Source organism: Aquila chrysaetos, chromosome 12, assembly GCF_900496995.4.
Source record: "Aquila chrysaetos chrysaetos chromosome 12, bAquChr1.4, whole genome shotgun sequence".
In the NCBI taxonomy this organism is placed as follows: Eukaryota; Metazoa; Chordata; class Aves; order Accipitriformes; family Accipitridae; genus Aquila; species Aquila chrysaetos.
In genome coordinates this window covers 18446579-18469689 of record NC_044015.1, presented here as the reverse complement: position 1 = coordinate 18469689, position 23111 = coordinate 18446579, and the positions used below count along the sequence as shown (strand labels likewise).

Below are 23111 nucleotides of genomic sequence, written 5' to 3'. Positions count from 1 at the left end.
CGCACTTGAAAACAACTCAAGAAGCCCTTCTTGACACAAGCATTTAACTATGTAGTTCCTTTGATGATTCAGTGGGAAAGGAACAACCTCCTACTGTTGGTCACTTGGAAATATTCCAGTTGGAGACCAGAAAGAAACACATACCATCCAGAAAACTGTTAAGTGAATTCATGTTTGTGGTATCAATATATGAGAGAGCTTTATTTGCGGAAGAGGTGATCAGTATTACTGAAATAATGCTTCTTGGAGCTAGACCATTATTCTGCCTTTTTCTCCCCTGCTGTTTTACCTTATGTTCTTTTTACTTTGTTAGTATGTGTTAACTGGAGTTAGTAATCTATATTAATCTGAGAGGAATTACTACTCTGTAATTTTGTGTTTTCTGGGTTGCAGAAGTTCAGTGAGGTGATAATTTGGTTGCAGATCCTTATATAAGGAATAAAAAATTAAGACTGTAGCACTTTAATGATTCGTGTCTACCTGGCTGACTAATGGTGGGTCTGAGGGGCTATTAATTTTGTTCTTAAATTTCAGGGATATATGTTTTTGCTGTATAAAGTTCCTATCACTGCTTGTCTTCTCTGGTTAATACTTAATGTTTTTACTTAGTAGTATGCAAGACAGTAAAGGGAAGTAGTCTGTTCCTGTAATATCAAGACTTCTAAAAACTTTTTTTAATGATCTCTAGATTCAACTAGTATCCTGTGTTTTGAGTTCAGGTGGAGTTTATTCTGAATTTCTGTTACAGATTCAGTGCAATAACTAAAATAGAAAAAAGCAATCTTTAGAAATGACTGTTAGTTTTCTGGGCCTTTGTTTGTTGTCAGGAAGCTATTCTAACTGTGTGCTTACACATGCATTAATTTTTTGTTTCTAAAAGTTGAGTAATTGAGGGATAGACTTCCTTGGCCTGCACTGTTAAAGGTATAATCCCTTTCTACCTTCTGTCTTCAAATAGAAAGGGTATCAGCAGTCTAACTGTATCCACAGTAGTTGCACTATATAATTTACATTTTAGTATTGGGAGATTTAATCTTGAAAGCTTTTTATCTAAATAATAAAGCAATTTCATGTTCAACAGATTTCTCCCCCTTTTTCTAGACAGAAACTCCATCCGCCCTTATTTTGGCACCAACAAGGGAGTTAGCAATTCAGATAGAGAGACAAGCTAAAGAACTGATGGCTGGTTTACCAAACATGAGAGCAGTTCTCCTGGTAGGAGGTTTACCACTGCCACCACAGCTTCACCGTCTCAAGCAAAGTGTTAAGGTAAGGACTATAGCATGGAAAGATCCTGTGGAGAGTTATGTTTTTCGTGACACTCACAGAAAAGAAAAATGTTACTGTTGACGTGTATGGACACACAAAGATGTGTTTTTCCTAAGTCTAAACTACTAAAATAGTTGTTAGCTCTTGAAAATTTTACAATAATACAGTTATTTGTGGGTTTTTTTTTAACATTGTTACTTCTGATTAAACATATAATAACTTCTTTGTTTTTTAGACAGTTTCATGCATGATACTGCTGCTTTCAAAGACTGAAATATGCCACTTTATGAGACAAGGAGTTGTAATTTACAGCAAAAATAGTTCGTTTTTAATGCAGATTACATTGCTTGTATTCAGACACTTTCATTATGAGAGTTCCAAAAGGTCCATTTAATTTTGAGGCTTCATAATTTATTAAGTTATCTGTAAAAGTTTTATGACTTACATGAATGCAAGTAATTACACTAATTAGTGCCCTTCTCACCTGTGCGCTGTAACTTTATAGTTTTTCTAGGACATTCATCTGTGTTTCATGGAATTTCTAACTTCTGGGTTGTTGTTTGGTTTTTTTGTTTGTTTTTGTTTTTTGGTTTGTTTTTTTTTTTTTTTTTAGGTTATAGTAGCAACACCTGGAAGACTTCTTGAGATCTTAAAGCAAAGTTCTGTTCAACTGCATGGCATAAAAATTGTAGTGGTGGATGAAGTAAGTTTTTAGTTACCGGTGCTGTACTGCCTATACAGAGGTCCTTGAAGAGCCAGTGTGAGTGGCTAGTGTAACTGATTAAACATACAGAGTGTTCCTTATAAAGATAAAATATATTTCTTAAGAGAAAAATTCATTTTTTAACACAATTTGAAATGTGTTTGAACAATGCATGTTCTATTGGCTATAAAAGGCTTGGATACCTGACGGGGTATTATTGCTAGACCAGTGTGAACCATTTGTTTTTAATTTTCTTACTTAGCTTTTCTTCTGACTGAAAATACTCCTGCATTTGGATTATTACATACCAATCATACACATCATGGTTCTTCTGCCAATTCAAGTTCAGGATTCTCCTGTTCATGGAAAAATCTGGTGCAAATCTAATATTTTTCCCTTAGGTAGATACCATGTTAAAAATGGGTTTCCAGCAGCAAGTGTTGGATATTTTGGAAGACATTTCTCACGATCATCAAACCATACTGGTGTCAGCCACGATTCCAGTGGGCATTGAAAACTTAGCAAATCAGCTTCTGCACAATTTTGTAAGAATAACAATTGGAGAAAAGAATCTGCCGTGTTCCAATGTTCGCCAAATTATCTTGTGGGTAGAAGAACCCTCTAAAAAGAAAAAGCTGTTTGAAATACTAAATGTAAGTGTAATATTTTTCTCATAAGAACAACTTATAAAATTATTCCTATATTTACACATTTCTGTCAGGTTCTCATCTTCAGTTCTAATCTGTATGTAGTGAAGAGGTGGAGTGAGGTCCAGCATATAACTGCACTAACTAGTTCAGTAGTTCTGCAGTGTAGGAGCTTTAATGGCAATTTCAGGGATTACTCCACCCCTGTCACTCACACCTCCTTCTGTGCAGCAGCAAACCAGACTCCTGTGCTGGGACCCAAGTTAAAAATTGTAATTTTGATAATTTTTTTGTGATTCGCAGTATGGCATCTGAATGATTTGTACTGGTTGTGTGTGAGTGGTAGAGGAACAGGACTTTCTTAAACTGTCATAGCTGCTTTATGGCTTGGGAGTGGTTTATCATTTTAAAAGTCATTAAAGAAACCAGTGAGAAAGCTACTTTAGTTTTTTCTTGAATTATATGAATAATTATACGTATCTTTTATGAGTACTTTGGGGGGGAATTTTGGAGTCTTGGCTGAGGTTATCCAAGAAGTAAATAGGAATCTTTAACTGAGCCTCAGAACTTATATTATGTAACATTTAAAGAAACATGAAAGCAAGCTTCTGACTTCTAAAAAATGCGTGTATTGATATCAATTTGGGTTCTGAGTCTACAAATCATTATATGTGTATGATGTACAGATTTGTATAGTTTCATGACTGGTAACTTGTTCCTTCTTGTCTAGAGTCTAAAAACATTTATTCATCTGAAAGTCTTGTTAATATTAGAGATAATGAGCAGAAAAAATTGAATCCCAAGTTGCTGCTGATGAGCAGCAAACTGTTGTAATACCTTCTTACATGAACTGTTTTACAGGATAAGAAACTCTTCAAGCCTCCAGTGTTGGTATTTGTGGACTGTAAGTTAGGAGCAGATCTGTTGAGCAATGCTGTTCATAAGATTACAGGATTGCAGTGTACAGCTATGCATTCTGAAAAGTCTCAGGTGGAAAGAACAGATATATTACAGGTTTGTGCCTCCTAAAGTTATGGCTTTTTTGATAGATTTAAAATGGCCAATATTTTTTAAAGGTGGCTTAATTTGAATGTGTTAAGTCATAATTTACTGCCGTTCTGCAGTAAAACCTGGAGTATTGCTGGGGGAGAGGAGAGACAGATGGGACCAAGCAAAACTGTAGATAATAATGCCATTTTAAATGCAGATAAATGCTGGAGACTATTTCCTAGGTTATTTGCTTTGAAATGGGAATTCAATATGCATTTAACTTTAATTGATGATTATTTTATTAAAATTGTGATTTTGATCTCTCTTTAATTAGCTCTGAATTATATTCCTATTCAAATCAAGAATACAGGAGGGGCTATTCTCTCTTCTGCAATAGAATAATCCCACTAGGTGTGTTCTTATGCTATGTAACTAACCCTAGCCTATGCTTGGAGAGGTTCAAAATACAAATAAGGAAAAAAGAATTAATTTTTGGTTATTCCTCCCTTGCCAGGGATTACTTCAAGAGAAGTATGAAGTTATAGTAAGCACTGGAGTCCTTGGACGAGGGCTTGACCTTGTCAATGTCAAACTGGTAGTAAATTTTGATATGCCTTCAAGTATGGATGAATATGTACATCAGGTAAATAAATGAATTACTAAAGAATTATTTGAAAAGTATACTGAAATATGACATCCACCTATGGAATTTTAAATTAAACATAAACATAAAGATTATTTTCCTCTTCAGAACATTGTTTTTATAGGAAAGGAAAGAAAGGTGCTGAATATCTCTTCCGTAAGTCTCTTACGTAAATTACTAAAATCTAGAACACTGTTCTTGTGTCTCCTATATAAGTTACTAAAACCTAGAATAGTGTTTTTATATCAGTTATGTTTGCAGTATTATTCTTCCTGTTTCGTACTCCCTTGTATCATTTTGTGTCTATTGAAAGCAGAGTTTACCATGTTTTTGCTATCTGTGTGAAGAAAGGCCAAATACCGCTCTTTCTGCTACAGTTCATGTCCAGTGTGGGATGTGCATGTAATGTAATCAGGAAACCAGTCGTGAACTTTATTTTCATTCTCTGTTCATACTCCAGTATCCTCTGATTTTTTTTTTTTTTTTCCTGAGGATTTTCTGCTTTAAAAAAGATGGTATGTGGGTTGTGTGTGTGTGTATATGTATTTATGTGTATGTACACTCACCCCAACCCTAGTTTGGCTAGCAGATCAAGAGAACTAATTATTGCCCTCTTTCTGGCACTTAAGAAGCCACAGTACTCTACTACTGTGTCCAGTTTTGAGACTATCAACTACAAGAAAAGCCAATAAACTGGAGAGAGTCCAGGCAAAGTCAGGGGGCTGGCCCACGTAACGTGTGAAGAGAGGCAGAGGGAACTGGGCTTGTTCGGGCTGGAGTAGAGATTTAATTGGCGTCTTGTATTTGGTAATGGGCTGTTACAGAGGCGACAGAGGCAGACTCTTCTTGGAGATGCACAGTGAGAAGATGAGAGCTAAGAGTCACAACTTGCTGCAAGGGAAATTCTGTCCTCATAACAGGGAAAAATGTTTTTCACAGTGAGTGTAGTCAGGCAGTGGAACAGGCTGCCCTGAGAGGTGGTGGGACCTTTGTGCTTGGAGACACTTGAAACTCCATAGGACAAGGCCATGAGCGAACTGATCTAACTTTGAATTTAGCCCTGTTCTGAATAGGTGGGAAGGACCTCTGGAAGTCATCCAGTCTCATGAACTCCTGAAGTATTCTGTGTTACTAACTGCAGTACACCTCTCTGGTTTTTAATTATCTTTCTGCTGAAGTTTCAAGTAGTAAATAAATAAAAATGGTCTTTCCTAGCATCAAAACTATACCAATATTAGCATACTATTTCTTCCTAAATAGAGAGTCTTTGTAGATTCTTCTCTAATTTGTTAAAGCACTTTGGCTAACATTGATAAATAATTTTAAGTTACTAGAATATTGAAAGTAAAGGGCATTTTTATGGTCATGCTTGTATATATAGTGCTTGCTACAAGATACATGTATGTGGCATTGCTATAATAAAAAATTTTTAAAACATTTTGTTTGGACCAGATTCACTGTAAGCCTTTGCCCATAGGCTATATGATATATCTCAGTATCAATATTGGACTTCTGGTATGTCATATAAGCAAGTTGTAATTTTAGATGTATTTAAGCTAAAGCTTCAGATCTGCATATCCTGAATTCAGGAAGTTTATTAAAACTTTGTGCTGAGAGGATGGGATAAAGAGATTTGGCCTTGTCACTTAGGTTAGTTGCTGGTTTATAACAGAAAATTACCTGTAAGGATATTTGAAGGACTTCCATTTAATATTGATAACTTAAAACGAGTTTTTGCTTTTTCAGGTTGGAAGAGCAGGGAGGTTGGGTCACAGTGGAACTGCAATCACTTTTATCAATAACAACAGCAAGAAGCTTTTTTGGGATGTCGTGAAGAGAGTAAAACCAACAGGCACCATTCTTCCCCCGCAGCTGCGGAATTCCCCGTATCTTCATGACCAAAAGAGAAGGGAACAACAGAGACTTAAACAATTACAGAATAGCCTTGTAACAGGGGATAATATTATGGACATTATTAGAAAACATGACAAAAATAATTCTCAGAGGTAATAAAGATATATTTATAGTTATGTAATTATAATGAAAGTGTGATTAAAAATAAACATGGAATTATGATGCCTTGTATATTGCCTTTTTTAAAGAAGTTTATATATTCAGTTTTTTAAGGAGTCTCATTTTTATCTCATCTTTATTTTGAAATACAGACTATTGTAGTGCCTAGTAAAAATACTCTATGTAACCCTCTTTTGGTAATTTTTATGTCATACTGAATTAAGATCTTTGCAAAGGACCCCCCCCCCCCCCCAAAAACAAAAAAAAAAAAAATTGGTGACAGGTTAGTTTCTGAAAACAAGCCTCAATCTCTTCCTCCTAGTTAACATAAAAGCTTTCACTGGGAACATTTCTCTGAATCCTCAGTATGCTCTCTGGGAGTTTCTTGTCAACATATATGCAAGTTTTGTTTGTAAACTACTGAAAGTTTAGTTTGTCCTTCATTGCCTGTGGGCCAGTTAAGAGTCCTGCTCAAGCAATCTGCAATAGCAGAAATATTGGGTTATTAGTGTAACTTCATTGTAGAGAGGTAAACTACATAAGTAAGAAATTTGTGTTCTTACTTAATGAAACATTATAGGTAATGTATAATTGATCATATTTACTTATTTACTACTCACTTAAGCGTAACTTGCCATGCTCTGACACCAGATGTCATTTCATTTTTTTCAGGAAATGAGACCAAAACCATATTAAGATAGTGCCAAAAAACATATTAAGATAGTACAACTTGCTATCCAAAGTCTGAGGTCATAATCAAAACTTCCCCCTTTTTTTCTTTTAGGCTGAGGTTTGAGAAACTAGTTTCATCAGACCTTTCATGCTGCTGTGATGCATCATCCCTTTTTGGCAGACTGAGATGTCCCAGGTAGTTAGATGTTAGTCCTGTGCATTGTATGTCTACTCTTTGGCCAAAGGACAGCAATGTGATAGACTGACTTTGGTAGCAAACGAATTTTTAAAAGCTTAGTAGCTGATTTCCCCCAACTAGAAACAAAAGGAGTAGGGCTTACGTGCTGCCAAGACAGATGACACAAGTGGCACTGGTGCCAGGGGTTCTTTAACAGTAACAGATTTATATAATTGTTAAATGACAAACTCCTACTATGGATTCTAATAATCTGAAATACGGTATTTGTTAGTATGTCTATTATTTTCTATGCACCGTTGCTACTACTTTAACAGTCTGATAGGGGGAAAACCTCAAGTTTTTAACTTGCCGCCCCCTCCCCGCCCCCCCGCTTTGTCTTTTGTCTCCCGCTGCTGTTTTTTTTTAAACTTTTCCATATTGCCTCAGTTGCACAGTATTTGCTAAAATATTTTAGAAAACGCGCGTATCCTTCAGCAAGAGACCAATCTTTATTGCTTGTGGAGATTTCATGAAGTGGTACTGCATAATCTTCTTCATCCTGCGATCCTCAAACTTTTCGTCAGTCCCTTTTTTTCTGCGGGGTAATCGGTGCCTGTGCCTGTGCCGTGCGCTGCTCCCTGCAGACGGCCGGCTCCAAGAACGGACCGGCGAGGAGAGCGGGGCTGTGCCTGCCATTTGAGGGGTCACCGGCTGCGCCGGGCTTCCTGGTCATCGGCCGCAGGTTGGCGGCGGCGGCGGGGCCTCCCTGGAGGGAAGGAGACGCCGCCGATAGGAACGCCGCGGGGCCCCGCGCGCTGCGCCTGGCAAGGGGGCGCGGCTGTCAGCGGGCGCCCCGGCGCTCAGGGCCGCCCCCTTCTGACGCAGTCCTCGCGGGAGCCAATCCCCGTGGGCCCGGCGCATTCAAACGGGGCAGGGAGAGGGCGCGGGCTGTGGCCGGTGCGGAGCCGAGCCGAGCGGAGCGGAGCTGAGCGAGGCTAGGCCAGGCCGGCGGGTGAGGAGAGGAGAGGTGGGGGGAGGGATGGGGCTCCGTCCTGGGGGGTTGGGTTTCCCTGGGGCGTCTCGTGGCCGGCCGCGGTCACGGGTGGGATGTTGTTTCGGGAGCTGCAGAGCTGGGTCGGCAGCGCGGGGTGGCGGGCTCCGGAGGCGTTGCCCCGCAAAGTCCCCCCCGGCTTGGTCAGTCAGCTGCTGCTTTCTCCCCGCCTTCACCGTGAGGGCGCGGGCGGGCTCCGGCGACCCGGCGGGGCTGAGGAGTGCCTTCAATCGAGAGTCCCACGGGGGCTCGCCTGAAGAGGGTAGGGTTGCTGAGGGATAGTGAAGCCATCGGTTCCTCCTACGTTTTCACCCAGCTTTGAACGCTAGGATTTCATCTCTAATTAGTATTTGTAATCGATTAAAAATGAGGAACGAGCGTACTTTCAACAAGTCTTGAACCTTATTCCACGTTTTAGAATGAAGGAGCTTTTAGCGGGGAGATTGTTTTCCACAGAAAAGCTTTGTGAATATTCGCAAGGCACAGCTGTAGCAACAAGAGGGGAGAACTTTTGTTCTTATACTAGTTATTTTAAAGCTGAACGGAAAAGATGGACTTTTCAGAAAACACTAAAGCAATTCATGGCTTACAACCGTGTTTCTTTGTTTACCGACTGCTAGAGGGAACCACAAAATGTCTATTTTACAACTCATGTAACATAAGTAGTTTCCTGTATCAAACCGGATTGAGCAATAAATACACTCTGGCTTGAAATTCTTGAAATTTTCCTCCCAACTTTTGAGCTATGAAAACTTTGTGTAGTCATGGCGTATGTAGAAGTGGATGTAATTGCATAAATTCTGAGAGTACTCCAAAAGCTCTAACTTACAAGAGTAGCATTAAAAGAAACTTCTATTGGAGCAATGGTTAAATGGTTGCTTTTACATCACCTGCTCTCATCTTGTTTTCCTTTCCCCCCCCTGAACATCTGCTGCTTTTGTTAATGATATATGCAATTTTTGAAGGATCTAAGGCAGGTGACTTACTGTTGACTTCTAATAGCAAATTAATTGCAGCTGGCAAGTCTGTAGTGGGTAGTGATGTCAAACCTGTAACAACCCAATAACTATGAAGCGTATGCAACAGTGAAAGCATAATTTTCTATACAGATTGGATATATACGGATTTCTAAATATTTACCTGTAGAAAGAATGTGGAACACCTTTTACATATTTTCTTCTGTCCCCTAGGCTAGGGATCTTTTTGTTTTGTTATGTTTGTACTATAGTGAACTAAAACAATGTCCAAACGTGTTGTAATAGTCATCTTTATTAACTGTCTTATTCTGATAGTGGGTTTTATATTATATATCAAGATCCTGAAAAAAAATCTGCTTTCTGTATTCATAGACTTCCTTTTTTTGTTGTTCTGTTTGAGACTGTTAGTTGTGAAACACTAAGAGCATAAATAGTTGTGAGTGGAGGCACAATCTTTAATTCCTTTTCTTTGAGGATCATGGTAGATCATTTGGAAGAAATGTCCACAGTGATCTTTGTTGCTAAATAGATTGTTCTTTGTACCAACTGGTGCTTTTTCGTGATGTTTGGTTTACTTTCTGAAACAAATCATAGAACTCAATAAATGGAATCAAATAGCCTACTATTGGTGGAAGCAGTCATTCAAATATAGAAGTTACTTTTTTTTTTTTTAAGTGCGGGAGGTGAAATAGGTTACTAATTGTAATTAATGTTTGGGAACACGTATTTACTGCAGTAAACGTCAAGAGCTCCTTGTGCATCAAAACATAACTTGCACTGGATGCGAGCATCATAAAAATTTTTGCTTTGTTTCCCCAGATTCCTTAAGAAGATGCAACTAGAAATGATGTTTTAGGAAACGTGTTGTACTTACTGAAAACCTAATGTTAACTTGCTGGAAGACAAAATGCCTATTTACACAGTTCCTGCAAGAAGCCCCTCTGAGGCACAATGTACTACCACTTTGCAGAAGACTTCTTCACAGAATACCTTTACCAGCAGCAAGGTGTCTGGGCAGCAACTGAAATCACAGTCAGGAGAGGAAAAGTATATTCTACTTTCATGTTCTCAGAATAAGACTGAGGAAGTTAATAGGACCGATGTGATTTCAGCCTGTAAAAAAGTGGGTGATACATCAACTACATTTAAACCTGAAGGCAGGTTAACACTCCAGAGGAGAACTGGAGCCAGCAAAAAATCAGTGTCCACTAGTGAACAATTGCATGCACACACAACACAGGGCATGGAAAATATACAAATGGAGAAAAGACTTGCTCTGCAGAGGCGTGTGAGGACTGCCTCCTTAGAGAAGAGTAAAATTAATCAGAATACTGTGCTGGGAATAGAAAATACTGACTCTGCTGCACAAAGAAATTACAAGATTGTGCTTCCACCAAATACGAATAATAATGATACCTGTGATATTAAACCAAGCTTTAAGTTAGCTGAGGGTCAGTCAAGTACAGAGTTGCAGTGTCACCCGAACAGCAAGGATTCCCTTTGCTTTGTTGATGGTCTGTGTGAAAATGATAGCTGCACACATTTAAAATATAGGACAAGCACTGCTGACACAAAACTTCAAAATAAAGTTCCTAAATCAGAACAATTAGTTACCTCAAAATATTTTAATAGGATATCAGGAGAACAATTGAATGAAAAAGGCAATATAAATAAGCTAGCTGGAAGGCAAAGGTTACAACACTTCGTTATAAAACATAACAGTGTGGAAAGACCAAGGACACCAGCAAAAGGTTCAACAGAAGGATTTAAGCTTACACCAAAGAACAGCACTTCTCGGGATCAACCATCTCTGTCCACTTCAAATAAACGAACACCTCATCTTCAAATTTTAGCCAAAAAGAAAACTAGTGTCTTCAGCTCTCCTTCTGTGAGTAGAAGTTCAGAAACAAAAGACAAGGCCGAAACTCTAGCTGAGAGCAATAGCACTGAGAAAGATGTTTTCAAAGTGGAAAACAGCAAAGTGATTGTAGCTGTGCGTGTACGGCCTTTCAGTAACAGGTTTGTATCCTGGACTTATGTCTGATGCTAATAGTAGCTTTTATAGTGTATGTTGATTCCCACTTTGTATTTTTTGAATTGTTTAATCATTGACCCAATAAGGATATAATACATATTTTGAAATTAGTCGATATTTCATGCAACTTCAAGACAAATATTTTATTAAAAGTTTGAATTGACTTTATAGGTGTTTGGGGCTATTTTTTACATATTCATTAGCTGAAGTATTTTGAGCTCGAATACTTTGTATGTTCATCGAACAGCTTTTTTTAACAATGATTACCAACCTTTTTATTTTCCATAAGGTCATTGAAATGACGTAACTTAAAGCATGTAGCTTATGCTTTTTAATTTTTAAACTTTTTTTTTTCCCTCTCCCATTCAGAGAGAAAAATGAAAACTTACTCCCTGTAATCTCCATGAGTGGTTCAGAGACAGCTGTACAAAATCCAGCCACAAACCAAGTTTACAGCTTCAGTTATGACTTTTCTTTCTGGTCTTTTGACAAGTGTCATCCTAATTTTGCAAGCCAAGCAATGATTTATAAAACTTTGGCAGTGCCGCTCCTAGAAAGAGCTTTTGAGGGATATAACACCTGTCTTTTTGCTTATGGGCAGACTGGTTCTGGAAAATCATACACGTAAGTTCCTAATAATAATTGTTAAAATTCTGTAGGAGCCAATTGTTGTGCATTATAAAGTCATGAAAAGAGTTTGTGTGGACTAGATTTCATAGTTATTGAATTGTGTTAAAACGGTCTTGCTATTTTAAAAGAAAAATAATTAAAACAATATTTATAATAATTAAGACAAAGTTAGCTGTAGAATATTTTTATTTATCTGGCACTGACCTCTTTCTACTTCTAGTGAAGAAAATAAAAGCTCTCTCCAGAGATTTTAGTGAAGAAAAACCTTTATTAATGCTGAGAGCTTCTCGGACTATCCCAGTGCCATTGTTCACCACTGTTTGTCATTTTTTGCGTAAAGTGACATGTTCTAAAGTATATTATGTTTTTTGGACAAGACCTTTAAGAGATCATTCTAATATGGTCCTGACTGTTTCAGAACTTAAATAAACAAAAAATCCAGATGTTTGTGGCACTGCTTATTTGAAATCTAATCTTTACTTGTCTAGGATTATTTCATGTAACATTTTGAGAGTTTATAGCCAATTTTATACACCTTGTGTATATTTTTCAATAGAATGCCTAGTGAACTGTTTTGTTTCCGAGCATGCATCTATTAAAATCGGTTCTATGAGCTTTATAATTCCCATGAGGTGCTATAGACTTTCATATACGTAGTTGAGAACCAGAAATGTTTCTATTCAATTTAACATAATTTTAACGTTTCTATTAAATTTATAATAGATATAGAACTTATATGGAGGTAGGATTTTCCTTTTTAAGTGGGAACTAATTTTTACTTATAATGTCTATTTACCTTGGCCTAAAAGAAAGATATGCTCAGTATTGCAGTTGTTATCCTATTTGTAGGTTTGTTGGTTGTTCGTTGCTTTTTGGGTTTTTTTTTCTTTTCCTCCACTTTCTGGTAAACAATTACTTACCTTCACCCCTTTGTATTTTAAGCAAGGCTGAAATTAATATCAGTAATAACTGTGTCCTCAGGTCAAGTGTACACAACAAATTTCTGCTGACAACTATGTTGTGCAGCTGTGTGCATCTCTGGGCTGTAGCTGAATTAGTCCAGTACACTGGTGTTTTGCAGTGGCAGAACTAGACAGGAAAAAGCTACACCAGAGGTGGAGAGGGGCTTAGGTTGCTACACTGTCAGTGTGCAGAGAATATAAAATGCATGCATGTTAGGATATCAAACGTCTATAGGTTTACTGTTTATAGTACAACTTACTCTTCAGTTGCTGTAGGGTTTTAGTTTTGCTTAGATTTTCAACCTATTTCTCAATGGATGAATTAGAAAAGACCTCTGGACATCATCCTGTCCAACTCTCTGCTCAAAGAAGTGCCAACTTAGATCAGGTTTATTTCCATCACTTATTACTTCTTTAACTTAGACACATGTGGCACTTCAACTTTAGAACTATACAATTAGTATTAAAACTAGCTATAGACAGCTACAAAACTGAACTAGCAGTTTTTTTGTAAATACAGGATGATGGGATTTGATGAAGACCGAGGAATAATTCCAAGACTTTGTGAAGATCTTTTCACTCAAATAGCACAAATGGACAAGCAACAGGTGGTATGCTTATGCTATTGACCTTGCATTGAGTTATGAGGAAACTGATGCATTTCAGTATTTTGATACCTGTTTCATTCTTTCATTTTATACCTTAGTGCTGATCCATTTGTTAATGTCTGTATTCTTTTGTTGATTCAAATCTTACTTCCGCTTTGATTAACAGGGTTCCCTAAAGAGTTAAAATCAACATTGTTTTGCTTCCTTAATGACAACTATGTAAAAAAGAAATATGGGCATGATATTCTTGATGTGTCACCGGACTAGGATCTTTTCTCTATATAGCATGACTTACAAGATAATATTTATGTAAGGAAAGGTAAAAAGAAATCCTAGTGGGTTCCATACTTTCAGTGGAGGCATAAAAAATAGAACTTAAAAAATATGAATTTATCTAAACATTGTCACGTATCAAAGCAAAATACACTTTAATAGTATTCTAATTCTAGTATTCTAGCTCAGTATTCTTGCTAAAATTAAAAAAAAAAAAAATCAACTACTCCCACCTGGCCCACCTGGATTATTTTTTTTAAGACTTTAAAATTTTCATTGTAAATAATGTTTTGTTTCCTTCTCTGTTTTGAGAATAGATCTGTATTTGTCCATAACTCTATATGAAACAGTGGCCTTCTGAGAGGGGGTAGGAATGTTTCACCTGATCACAATGTATTTTGATTTGAAATCCTGTCCTACACCTATGGTGTATGGATTTAAAAACAACGAAGTAGTAGTCCTTTACAGAGTATTTTAATGAAGGGTTACATTCTGTTTCTGCCCCAACTAATTGGTGTAGTAACGGTAAATTTAGGGAATCATAACTGGAGGTGCAATTACCTTAATGTCTTAAAAATTTTTTTAAACTATTCATTTCATGTCTTAAGAAGAAAAGCCTGAAACTGAGAATGCAGGTATGCAGGGGCTTGGGTTGTGGGAATTCTTCAGGTACATTTAGTTTTCTGTCTGACTGTTAAGGCTTTTCGAAGACTGAATTTCTGGAACAGAATCACTTTTGAAGAACCAGCTTGTTTACAGTACAGTGCCTGAGATTTGAATTGTGCACCTAAAGCTTTCTGTGGTAATAACACAAATCATAATTTGTGGTTAGAAACTCTGAATGCCTTTTAAAATTGTGAAAAGGATTAGAAACTTATATTTCAGCTCTTTCTTGGGTATCTGATGCAAAACATGCTGGTGACAAAGGCTGTTGTTTGCATTTTTTTTTCTCTGTGTGTTTGTCCATGTCTGTAAGGATTGACTTGCAGGTCAGTAGATGTTAACATTCAGTTAAGCTTATGCAGGCAAACTTTTCCTTTTTTAACTATTCCAAATTTCTTTATTGCTTGATGTTTGCATTCTTGACTTTGAATCCTAATACCAGTGAGCACATAATATTCTGATCCTATGGTAGATTTGATAGGCACTGAGAAATCTAAGAAGGTTATTTATTACCTGATTTGGCTAGAGAGTATAACTTCTAAAAAAACCGCAGAGATGCTAGATATGTTTGTTAATCCTTTGCCTATGCGTTGTGAATGAGTGATTCTGTTGCTGCAAATGGTCTGAAATCTTATATTTTTTACTTCAATTTTTTAGGTTTTTTGCTACAATCTTCCTTGTCTCTTAAAGAAAATTCCATTCTATTTAAAAAGAGAGGGGGGGGGCGGTGTAAGAAAAATGACCTGGATGCCTTCAGAGGAAGGAGATGTGTTTTTGTGAAAGTTTGTTGGTTTGGTTTTTTTGGTTGGTTTTTTTTTTTTTTTTTTAATTGCTCTAGGTAGAATCAAGGTTTATCTTTCCGTTTTGTTCCATGTCAGGATGTTGACAACGTGTCATGCTGTAAAAGCACAATCCCGAAGGGAATGAAACTAGTGCAGGTGCAAACAAAACTATGTTTTCATGTTCTAAAAGCCCAACACTGAAGCTTCTGAGATGGATGTATATACATTTTTTTAAGCTTGATAGCTGTCATCTGGGAACGGCTGAGGAGGGAATTCCAATAAATTGTGTTCTTGGCAATAGCAGATCCCTGGTTTAGGATATTGTTTCTCTTGGCAAGTCCCTTCAGTACAAATGCTTCTAACATTGAATAGCAGGATCTCATAATCTAGGTTAATTTGTGAAACGAAGGATGCTGAAAATGTTTTGTGGACTATATTAATAACTCTTATTATTAATTTTATTAGATTTTGTATCATCTTGAAATGAGCTTTTTTGAAGTATACAATGAGAAAATTCATGATTTGCTTGTCTTTAAAGCTGAAAGTGGACAGAAGAAACAACCAGTAAGTTGCTCACATAAAGAAGTAAATGCATAATCTCAAAGTAGTGGCATTTATTCTGTAAACAAACACAAATGACAAGTGATCATTGTTTTGTTATCCAAGTACCTTAGATTGTTGCCAATAATGGGTTTCAAGTAAAAAAAAAAATATCTTACTATATGACTTTAAGCAAAATTCTTGGCAATTCAGAAATGCTAATCAAAAACAAAATCTCGCTGAAATAGAAACAAAGCAATTCAGAACCTCAAAATTGTTGTTAACATTTCTATCTGCAAAATGAAGATGATCTTATCAGCCTTTATAAAAAATCTTTTAGAATACTATTAACCAAATGTCCAGATTATATTAAGTCTTTTGTGTAATATAATTTGAGTTATAATCTTGTAATTCAGATTGAGTTCTAAAATAGAAGGGTGACAGTGTCAGGAGGCTTCCAATGGTGTTTGGGGGGGGGCACCAAAAGTATTTGCCTAATTGTATTTGATCCAACAGTCTCCTCAGTTCTCAACACTACTGAAATGTCCATTCACTTTCTGAAAATATCTATGTATTGTTTATCTACTGGGATGCCTGTTTGCCACTGCCTTTACGTATCTAACTGCAGTCCATAGTATATTAATAAAAAAATGTTAATACTTGCAAAGGAGAATTTTTCCCCACTTTGTTTCCTCTGTGTATTTACATTGCCCAGCTACAGAAAACTACTATCATGTAAGAGCTTAATACCAAGATTGATAATATTTTTCCGATTCTTTCCCCTGGATTATTTACTACTTAGTGCTATGGGGCTGTCAGGAAGTTCCTTTTTTTTCAGTTGGTTGGTTGGTTGTTTCCCAAGAAGCTGGGGGAGGGGGGGAAATTCAGTTGTCTGATTAACTAGTTAAGGATCACTAGTTAAACTAGTTTAGCTAGTTTTTAATGCTTGTGTGTTAGAATATGTAAAACCATAAATTAAAGAAATTTGTGTTAAGTAGGGGATGTAGGGAAGGAATTTATTACGTTTGATTTATTAAAAAAAAAAAGTACTTTCTGTACTTTGACATATTGAACACTATACTTGCCACTTGTGTGTAAACTATGAGTATTAGTTTATGATAAAGAAGATACACTGCATTCAATTTGCTGTTGAAATAAGTCCTTTATCCTAAGCTTGGGACTTGTGTGGACTAGTTATACAGCAGTAAAGAGTATACTGTCTTGTTTATAGTAGGAGTGCTTTCATCTGAGTTTTGTCAATGATTTTGAGCTAAGCTATTTAATTTGGAAACATAACAGATTTCTGTTGCAGAAAAGGTTTTATTTTTTTTTTTTTTTTTTCTTATTTAAATGTCTTATATAAGATACATGTTCTTGCAGTTAGCTCTGTGAGCAGTGGCCTGGTACAGTCTGCTGTGATTTCTCAGGCAGCTGGAAAAATTCAGTTGTAGGTATTTTCCTGCAAATATCTTTCTAGATGATTCATCCTAGGTTTTGTTTGATAAATGTGATACTAGGGATGTAGATAGACTTTCTCTTAATTTTAAGATATTCCTGAGTGCTAGGTCTAGCTAATGCACCCCTAATAATTTTTATTTTAAAATTATTCTCAACAGCTTCGTGTAAGAGAACATCCAGTGTTAGGTCCATATGTGGAAGGCCTGACAGTGTAAGTGTAACTGTTCACATTTTAATAGGTATATGGTGTAATTCTGAAAGAGTGTGCTAATTATTATCTTGAGGCTCTGTGAAAGCTTGTGTGCTCACCAGTAAATTAGGCACGATCTTAGTGTCACGTAGTTTTACAAAGATGCATACCCATGTCTAGCTCGATTTGACGCATTTCCTTTAGTGTATTGCTTTAGTGAAATAAGTGTGTGGGAGTCTCAAGACAACTGGAGCTTTCATGGTATGTTTGTATTTTGTCTGTAACTGAGGAAATGTTTCAGAATGCAGGCATCAGGGAAAAATGTAGAAAGAAAACAGTCTGAACACAAGCTTTTCTTTTTCTCTCACCTTAGGAATGTTGTCAGTTCTTACTCTGATATCCAGGTAAGAGTTTTTGTTTACTAAAAGGGAATGTAAATATTTCTACTTGTTCCTTTCTTCACTGCTGAAAACTAAATTCCATGGATGGGAAGAAAATGCTTTACGGACTGTCCAGTAGTCTATGATATTTCTGTTGATTTTGTAAAAGGCTAATGAAGACTAGTCCTATATAAGGGACCTAAGTAGATGCATAGATGCAAGCATCACTCTCTTCACATGGTTATCTCTTAAGTTTTAATTCATCCCTTACAGAGTCATGATTTGTGTTAATCACTTTATTTGCAAACATTTTAATCTTCAGTTAACTACCCAAAGTAGGTTTTGGTTTCACATCCTGACTTTTATCTTTTACAGAGTTGGCTTGAACTAGGAAATAAGCAGAGAGCAACAGCTGCTACAGTAATGAATGACAAGAGCTCTAGATCTCATTCTGTCTTCACCCTTGTCATGACGCAAACCAAGGTATTGCTGGGTTTTTAATATCTGTTCAAACCAGGTAGTAAAAAGTTATTTTGTGTGCTGCCTAGAAAACTGTTGTGAGAATATACTTGAAGAAGATGAATAAAGTACAGGGCATTTTAACATGTCTTTCTACACAGCAAAACTTGTTTTCTTTTACATGCTTAGAGTAGTTTCTGATGTGTCTGTGTTACGTATATTTATAGCAGCAATATAAATATGTCTAGACTGGCAGATCTGGGAGTAGTTCCAAGCTTCTGAGTGTGAGTTTTGAGATGTAACTGGAATCCTAATTGAGACCAGACCTATTTTCACACTGCTGCCAATACATCTTAGATTCTAAGAAGGTTAAACTATGCAAGGTGGATAGCTGTGCTGAGTTTCTGCAGGTGATGAGCTGGGACAATAGTAGGAGATGCAGTTTCTGCTCAGTTGCAACACAGTTCACAGAGTAAATGTTTCCTTGCTTCAGGATGTCTCTCACCCGTGTGTCTCCAGCATATAGGGATTACAACTCCTCACCTGATTTACAGATGTGTAACAGACAAAACCTGACTGAGATGAGCCTGAAAACAGAATTGAAATAGGTTGAGCTCCTCAGAATTCTACAGACTGTCAGTTTTCTCCATGCACAAATAACTTGTTGGTTTGGGTTTTTTGTTTTTCTTGATTGGTTTAATTTTTTTGGCCCAGTTTCCTAATCTCCCTCCTTCTTCTGCTCATGGTTCTCACCACTAGATTATTTCTTTTCTCTATCAGAAATAGTCCTGAGACTTTTCCACTGACTACTTAGCTGATCTTCATTGGTCTAATTCAGAAACAGCTTAAGATTTCCATGGTTATTCGATAGCCACAGTAGTCAAACTTCAGATCCAAACCCCTAGTTTGCTAATCTGTTATGTTTGCAGTTTATGCTTATACGGTTATTCAATGGCAAACAATTGATACTATGGTTAAAAGTCTGAATTTAGTCTCCTTCAAGGGATGTACATGAAGGTACCTTGTCAAAAAGTAAATGGAAGTGTAGATTTTTTTAATGTATTTAAAGTGAACAGCTTGTTAGATTTTTGCTTGTCCTCGGCCTTTTTGTTTTGGTTTGAATGCAAACATCTCCCTTTTTTCCAGGTAAAACTTGTGGATGAAGAACAATGTGATCATAGGCTTACCAGTCACATAAATCTAATTGATCTAGCTGGCAGTGAATGCTGCTCAACAGCTCAGACCACTGGAGAAAGGCTGAAGGTAAACCAAGACTGGAAATCTGTGGAAAAGGATAGACTCCAAAGAATACCCCTAAACTCCAAAGCATCCTCACCTACCAGGACTCTTGGGCAGGAACTGTAGTTGTAAAAGAATATGTAGACCTTCTGCTTTTAAGTATTGCATAGCATTTTGCTAATGAGGGTGGGTGGCCCTAAGAAGCTGTTTTGACTGTGCAGTATGGCAGGCCAGATCTTGGTTAGGACAGCACTCCCCACGCTATGCAGGCCTAATGATCCTTTAGAAGGAATGAGGAAAAACTGTCCACATGACTTTCCAAATCATGAATTGGATATTGCATGGAGTTGGGGCTTGCCCCTTTTTTGGGGGGTTTAAGTAAATAGAGTTTCTTATAAGAGACTTTCTTTCAGGCTGCCTTAATAAGTTTGATGGTTCGTAACACTTCTTACTTTTAAGCCAGGGTCTCTGTTCTTTTCAAATGAAGATCTTCTAGGATGCTGTGTCAGCTTATTGTTGTTTTTTAATCAGTGGTGACATTTAATTTGTTACAGCTGTACCATACATTGAATAAGCACAATTAAATCAACAGTACAGTCAATAACATCACAGAAGAAAATACAACTGTATTATAATTATTTTTATTTTTGTTTTGTGTAGGAGGGTGTGAGTATCAATAAATCGCTGTTAACCCTTGGAAAGGTTATTTCTGCACTGTCTAAACAGTCTCAAAATGGAAAGAAAACTTTCATTCCTTACCGGGAATCTGTCCTTACTTGGTATGTATACTTCAGGATTTTTTATAGAGAAGTAAAATCTTTCTCATCCTCTTCTATTCAGGAGGCATCACTTCCCCTCCTTCCCTCCCTCTCTCTCAAATGTCCTATGGAGGGAAGAAATTAGCGTGTTGCATCAGGTAAAGGACGAACAGGACTTTGGTTTGTATTTTAGGTAGCTAACAATCACTCTCAAATAAGCAGCAAGACCCTAGCTGTTTTGTATTTAATCTGTTCAGATTGAGAAGTTTTAATTTTTCTTTCAATGTGGTGGCCAGGGATTGACTTCTACTCTCCTGTCAAATGAAGGTTGTTAAAGGAAAGTCTTGGTGGAAATTCACAAACTGCTATGATTGCTACAGTAAGTCCAGCTGCCAGCAGTACAGAAGAAACACTCAGCACTCTTCGCTATGCAAAACAAGCTTGTTCAATTATCAACATTGCTAAAGTAAATGAAGATGTGAATGCCAAGCTAATCAGAGGTGAGGTTGACTTCTGCAGTCTTTGAGGGTTTTTCGTCTGCATGTGTGTTTAACTTACTGCTCTGTAAGAGTTGTTGTTACTAGTAATCTATTGTGTTGACTGACTACTTGTCAACTCGGCTAATACAACCTAGGATGTCTTCCTTTTAATATTATTCTTTTGTGAGCTGCTTCTTTTTGCCAAAGTTCAGATGATATCTTACGCTACACTTGAGAACATGGACTGGGGAAAGGTGTTTTATTTTTAATTAAGTGACAGGATGAATTTTCTAGTATTGTACTGAAATGTCTAAACCCTATTTTGTCTTCATTTTTTGTGCGTACTCCGTGTCTGGTTTGTCTAATGTAGAATTGAAAGCTGAAATTGAAAAACTGAAGGCAGCTCAGAAAAGCGCTCTGAACACTGATCCTGAAAAATACAGATGTTATTTGCAGGAAATAACGTCTTTGAGGGTAAAATTGCACCAGCAGGAGAGGAACACAGCAGAAATGCAAAGGTTGGGCAGTCGTTAATGTTTTACTTCAAAATAGAAATAGTAAAATTTACATGCTGTAATTTTTCTCCTTTTCTCCTAATCTGTTGTGTTATTTTCCTCTTAATATATTAAGGGCCTGGAAAGAAAAATTTGAACAAGCAGAAAAGAGGAAATTAGAAGATATAAAAGAATTGCAGGTACGTTTTCTTTCTCTGCTTCACTTTCCTATAGGAGATAGTACAGAAAATATAACATCAGCAAGCCTTGCAGCAGAATTAGTAGTTGTAAGATTTGGTTTCCTTAATGCTATTCTTTTAACAGACCACTGTGATGACTTAGAAAAATTTAATATAGATACTTGAACACACAAAGTAAATTGTTTATTTATGCAGAGCTATCTTTTATCTAGAAAGCAGGAGTAGCATTCAAAATGGACAATCATTTACCAAACCTTGTCAATCTCAATGAAGATCCTCAGCTTTCTGAGGTGCTGTTGTATATGATCAAAGAAGGAGAAACTACAGTTGGAAGGTATACACCAAATTCGAAACATGATATCCAGCTTTCCGGAGTGCTAATTGCTGATGACCATTGGTATGTAGTGTTGTTTTTATACTTTAAGTGAGAGCAGGAAATATTTCTTCTCACCCTTCCCTTTCTTTTGGAGTCACTCTTCCTTCTGGCAGCAACAAAATATGGTTTTCTAACCAGGAAAATACTATTTAGGGATAATATTTGTACTGCTCAATGATTAAAGTAACATCCTTCTGTTCCCTCAAGAAATCTGTTAACCAAGGTGGTTTAATTTCTTTGTTAATTTGATTCATGTAGCAAAGCTTTCTATTTGTGCAGAAGTGCTGGAGAAGGACCTGATTAAATGATAATGTGTGATAACTATTACATTAAGTTCAATGGAAAAGTGAAATGCCTTGACAGTTCTTACTTAAAACTAAAAATAGAGAGCAACTTGGCCATATTGCAGAAATATCATTTAAAGTGCATTCTATGCAACTGATCCCAGACAAACTGCTATAAGAAACTTAACTAATCAGTTACTGAAAACATGAAAGATGTGGGTTTGTTGGGAAATCAAGCTTTATCAAAGAAATGCTCAGATGACAGGGTATTGTAGTAATTTTTTGGCAGCAGATTCTTCTTAGATTTAGATATTGATTCTCTTCCAAAATATAGATTGTCACTCATTAATTATGTGTGTTGTAACCAAATAGTATGAAGACAATCCGCATCTGGAAAAGCAATAACAGGACACTATCTAAAGCATGAGTTTTAGTCTATTAAGAAACATCATTTGCAATTAACATGAGCTACTGATATTGCAAATGTTTCTTGTTTTCAGTGTTATAAAAAATACTGTTGGCAAAGTGAGTATTATTCCACTGAGAGAAGCAAAGACATACGTAAATGGGAAATGCATTTTAGACCCAACAATTCTGCATCATGTAAGTAATTGATTTGGTAATAGTAATATGTGTATGTGTGGATTTCTTTGCTTTGTTAATATTACAACTTCAGACTGAAGGTTTTCTTAGAAGGCCCTGAAACTGTAAATATTTGTCTCTTCCTCTTTGATTTCTAGCCCCACCTGTTATATTATAAGCACTGTAAATTTGCCTATGAGCCTAAAAGTTATAGAACAAACTTTCCCCCCCACCCCCTTTCCAAACAGGGTGATCGAGTGATCCTTGGGGGAGACCATTATTTCAGGTTTAATCATCCAGTAGAAGTTCAGAAAGTTAAAAGGTCATCTTGTGGGACTATGTTTTTGCATGATAGTCCAAAAGATTTTGAATTTGCGAAGAATGAGCTGTTTCTTGCACAGAGAACACAGTAAGTATTGTATCTTGTTCTAAAAACAAATTCAGTTGTTAATGCAACCGTGCAATAAGTTTAAGAAATAAGAAACTAAAGATCATTAATTATTTCACAATAAGGTAAAGTTGGAAAATAGCAAGGTTATTGTTAACTCAATTTATACTGGAAATGAAGTCCTGGAC

At 36.7% G+C, this 23111-nt stretch overlaps 2 protein-coding genes across 9 annotated transcripts in view; both read left to right on the top strand.

Annotated features, from left to right (window-relative positions):
* DDX59 (DEAD-box helicase 59) overlaps nucleotides 1–6328 on the top strand; it is a 31253-nt gene extending 24925 nt beyond the window's left edge. For 7 of the 8 annotated variants that reach the window (XM_030032580.2, XM_030032582.2, XM_030032579.2 and 4 more), the window contains 6 exons: nucleotides 1102–1269; nucleotides 1883–1972; nucleotides 2374–2625; nucleotides 3481–3633; nucleotides 4124–4252; nucleotides 5999–6328. In XM_030032580.2, the coding sequence (XP_029888440.1) occupies nucleotides 1102–1269; nucleotides 1883–1972; nucleotides 2374–2625; nucleotides 3481–3633; nucleotides 4124–4252; nucleotides 5999–6262 (1056 nt within the window). In that variant the 3' untranslated portion in view covers nucleotides 6263–6328. The remainder of the gene's footprint in view (nucleotides 1–1101; nucleotides 1270–1882; nucleotides 1973–2373; nucleotides 2626–3480; nucleotides 3634–4123; nucleotides 4253–5998) is intronic. The other variant, XM_041127805.1, reaches the window with a different exon arrangement.
* Nucleotides 6329–6963: 635 nt separating this feature from the next.
* KIF14 (kinesin family member 14) overlaps nucleotides 6964–23111 on the top strand; it is a 36154-nt gene continuing 20006 nt past the window's right edge. Inside the window, exons 1-16 of the mRNA XM_030033931.2 lie at nucleotides 6964–7133; nucleotides 9963–11162; nucleotides 11548–11802; nucleotides 13291–13378; nucleotides 15562–15660; nucleotides 17253–17305; nucleotides 17658–17688; nucleotides 18040–18147; nucleotides 19270–19386; nucleotides 20023–20141; nucleotides 20448–20620; nucleotides 20970–21117; nucleotides 21230–21293; nucleotides 21506–21690; nucleotides 22454–22556; nucleotides 22784–22944. Of these exons, the coding sequence (XP_029889791.1) occupies nucleotides 10051–11162; nucleotides 11548–11802; nucleotides 13291–13378; nucleotides 15562–15660; nucleotides 17253–17305; nucleotides 17658–17688; nucleotides 18040–18147; nucleotides 19270–19386; nucleotides 20023–20141; nucleotides 20448–20620; nucleotides 20970–21117; nucleotides 21230–21293; nucleotides 21506–21690; nucleotides 22454–22556; nucleotides 22784–22944 (2816 nt within the window). The 5' untranslated portion in view covers nucleotides 6964–7133; nucleotides 9963–10050. The remainder of the gene's footprint in view (nucleotides 7134–9962; nucleotides 11163–11547; nucleotides 11803–13290; nucleotides 13379–15561; nucleotides 15661–17252; nucleotides 17306–17657; nucleotides 17689–18039; nucleotides 18148–19269; nucleotides 19387–20022; nucleotides 20142–20447; nucleotides 20621–20969; nucleotides 21118–21229; nucleotides 21294–21505; nucleotides 21691–22453; nucleotides 22557–22783; nucleotides 22945–23111) is intronic.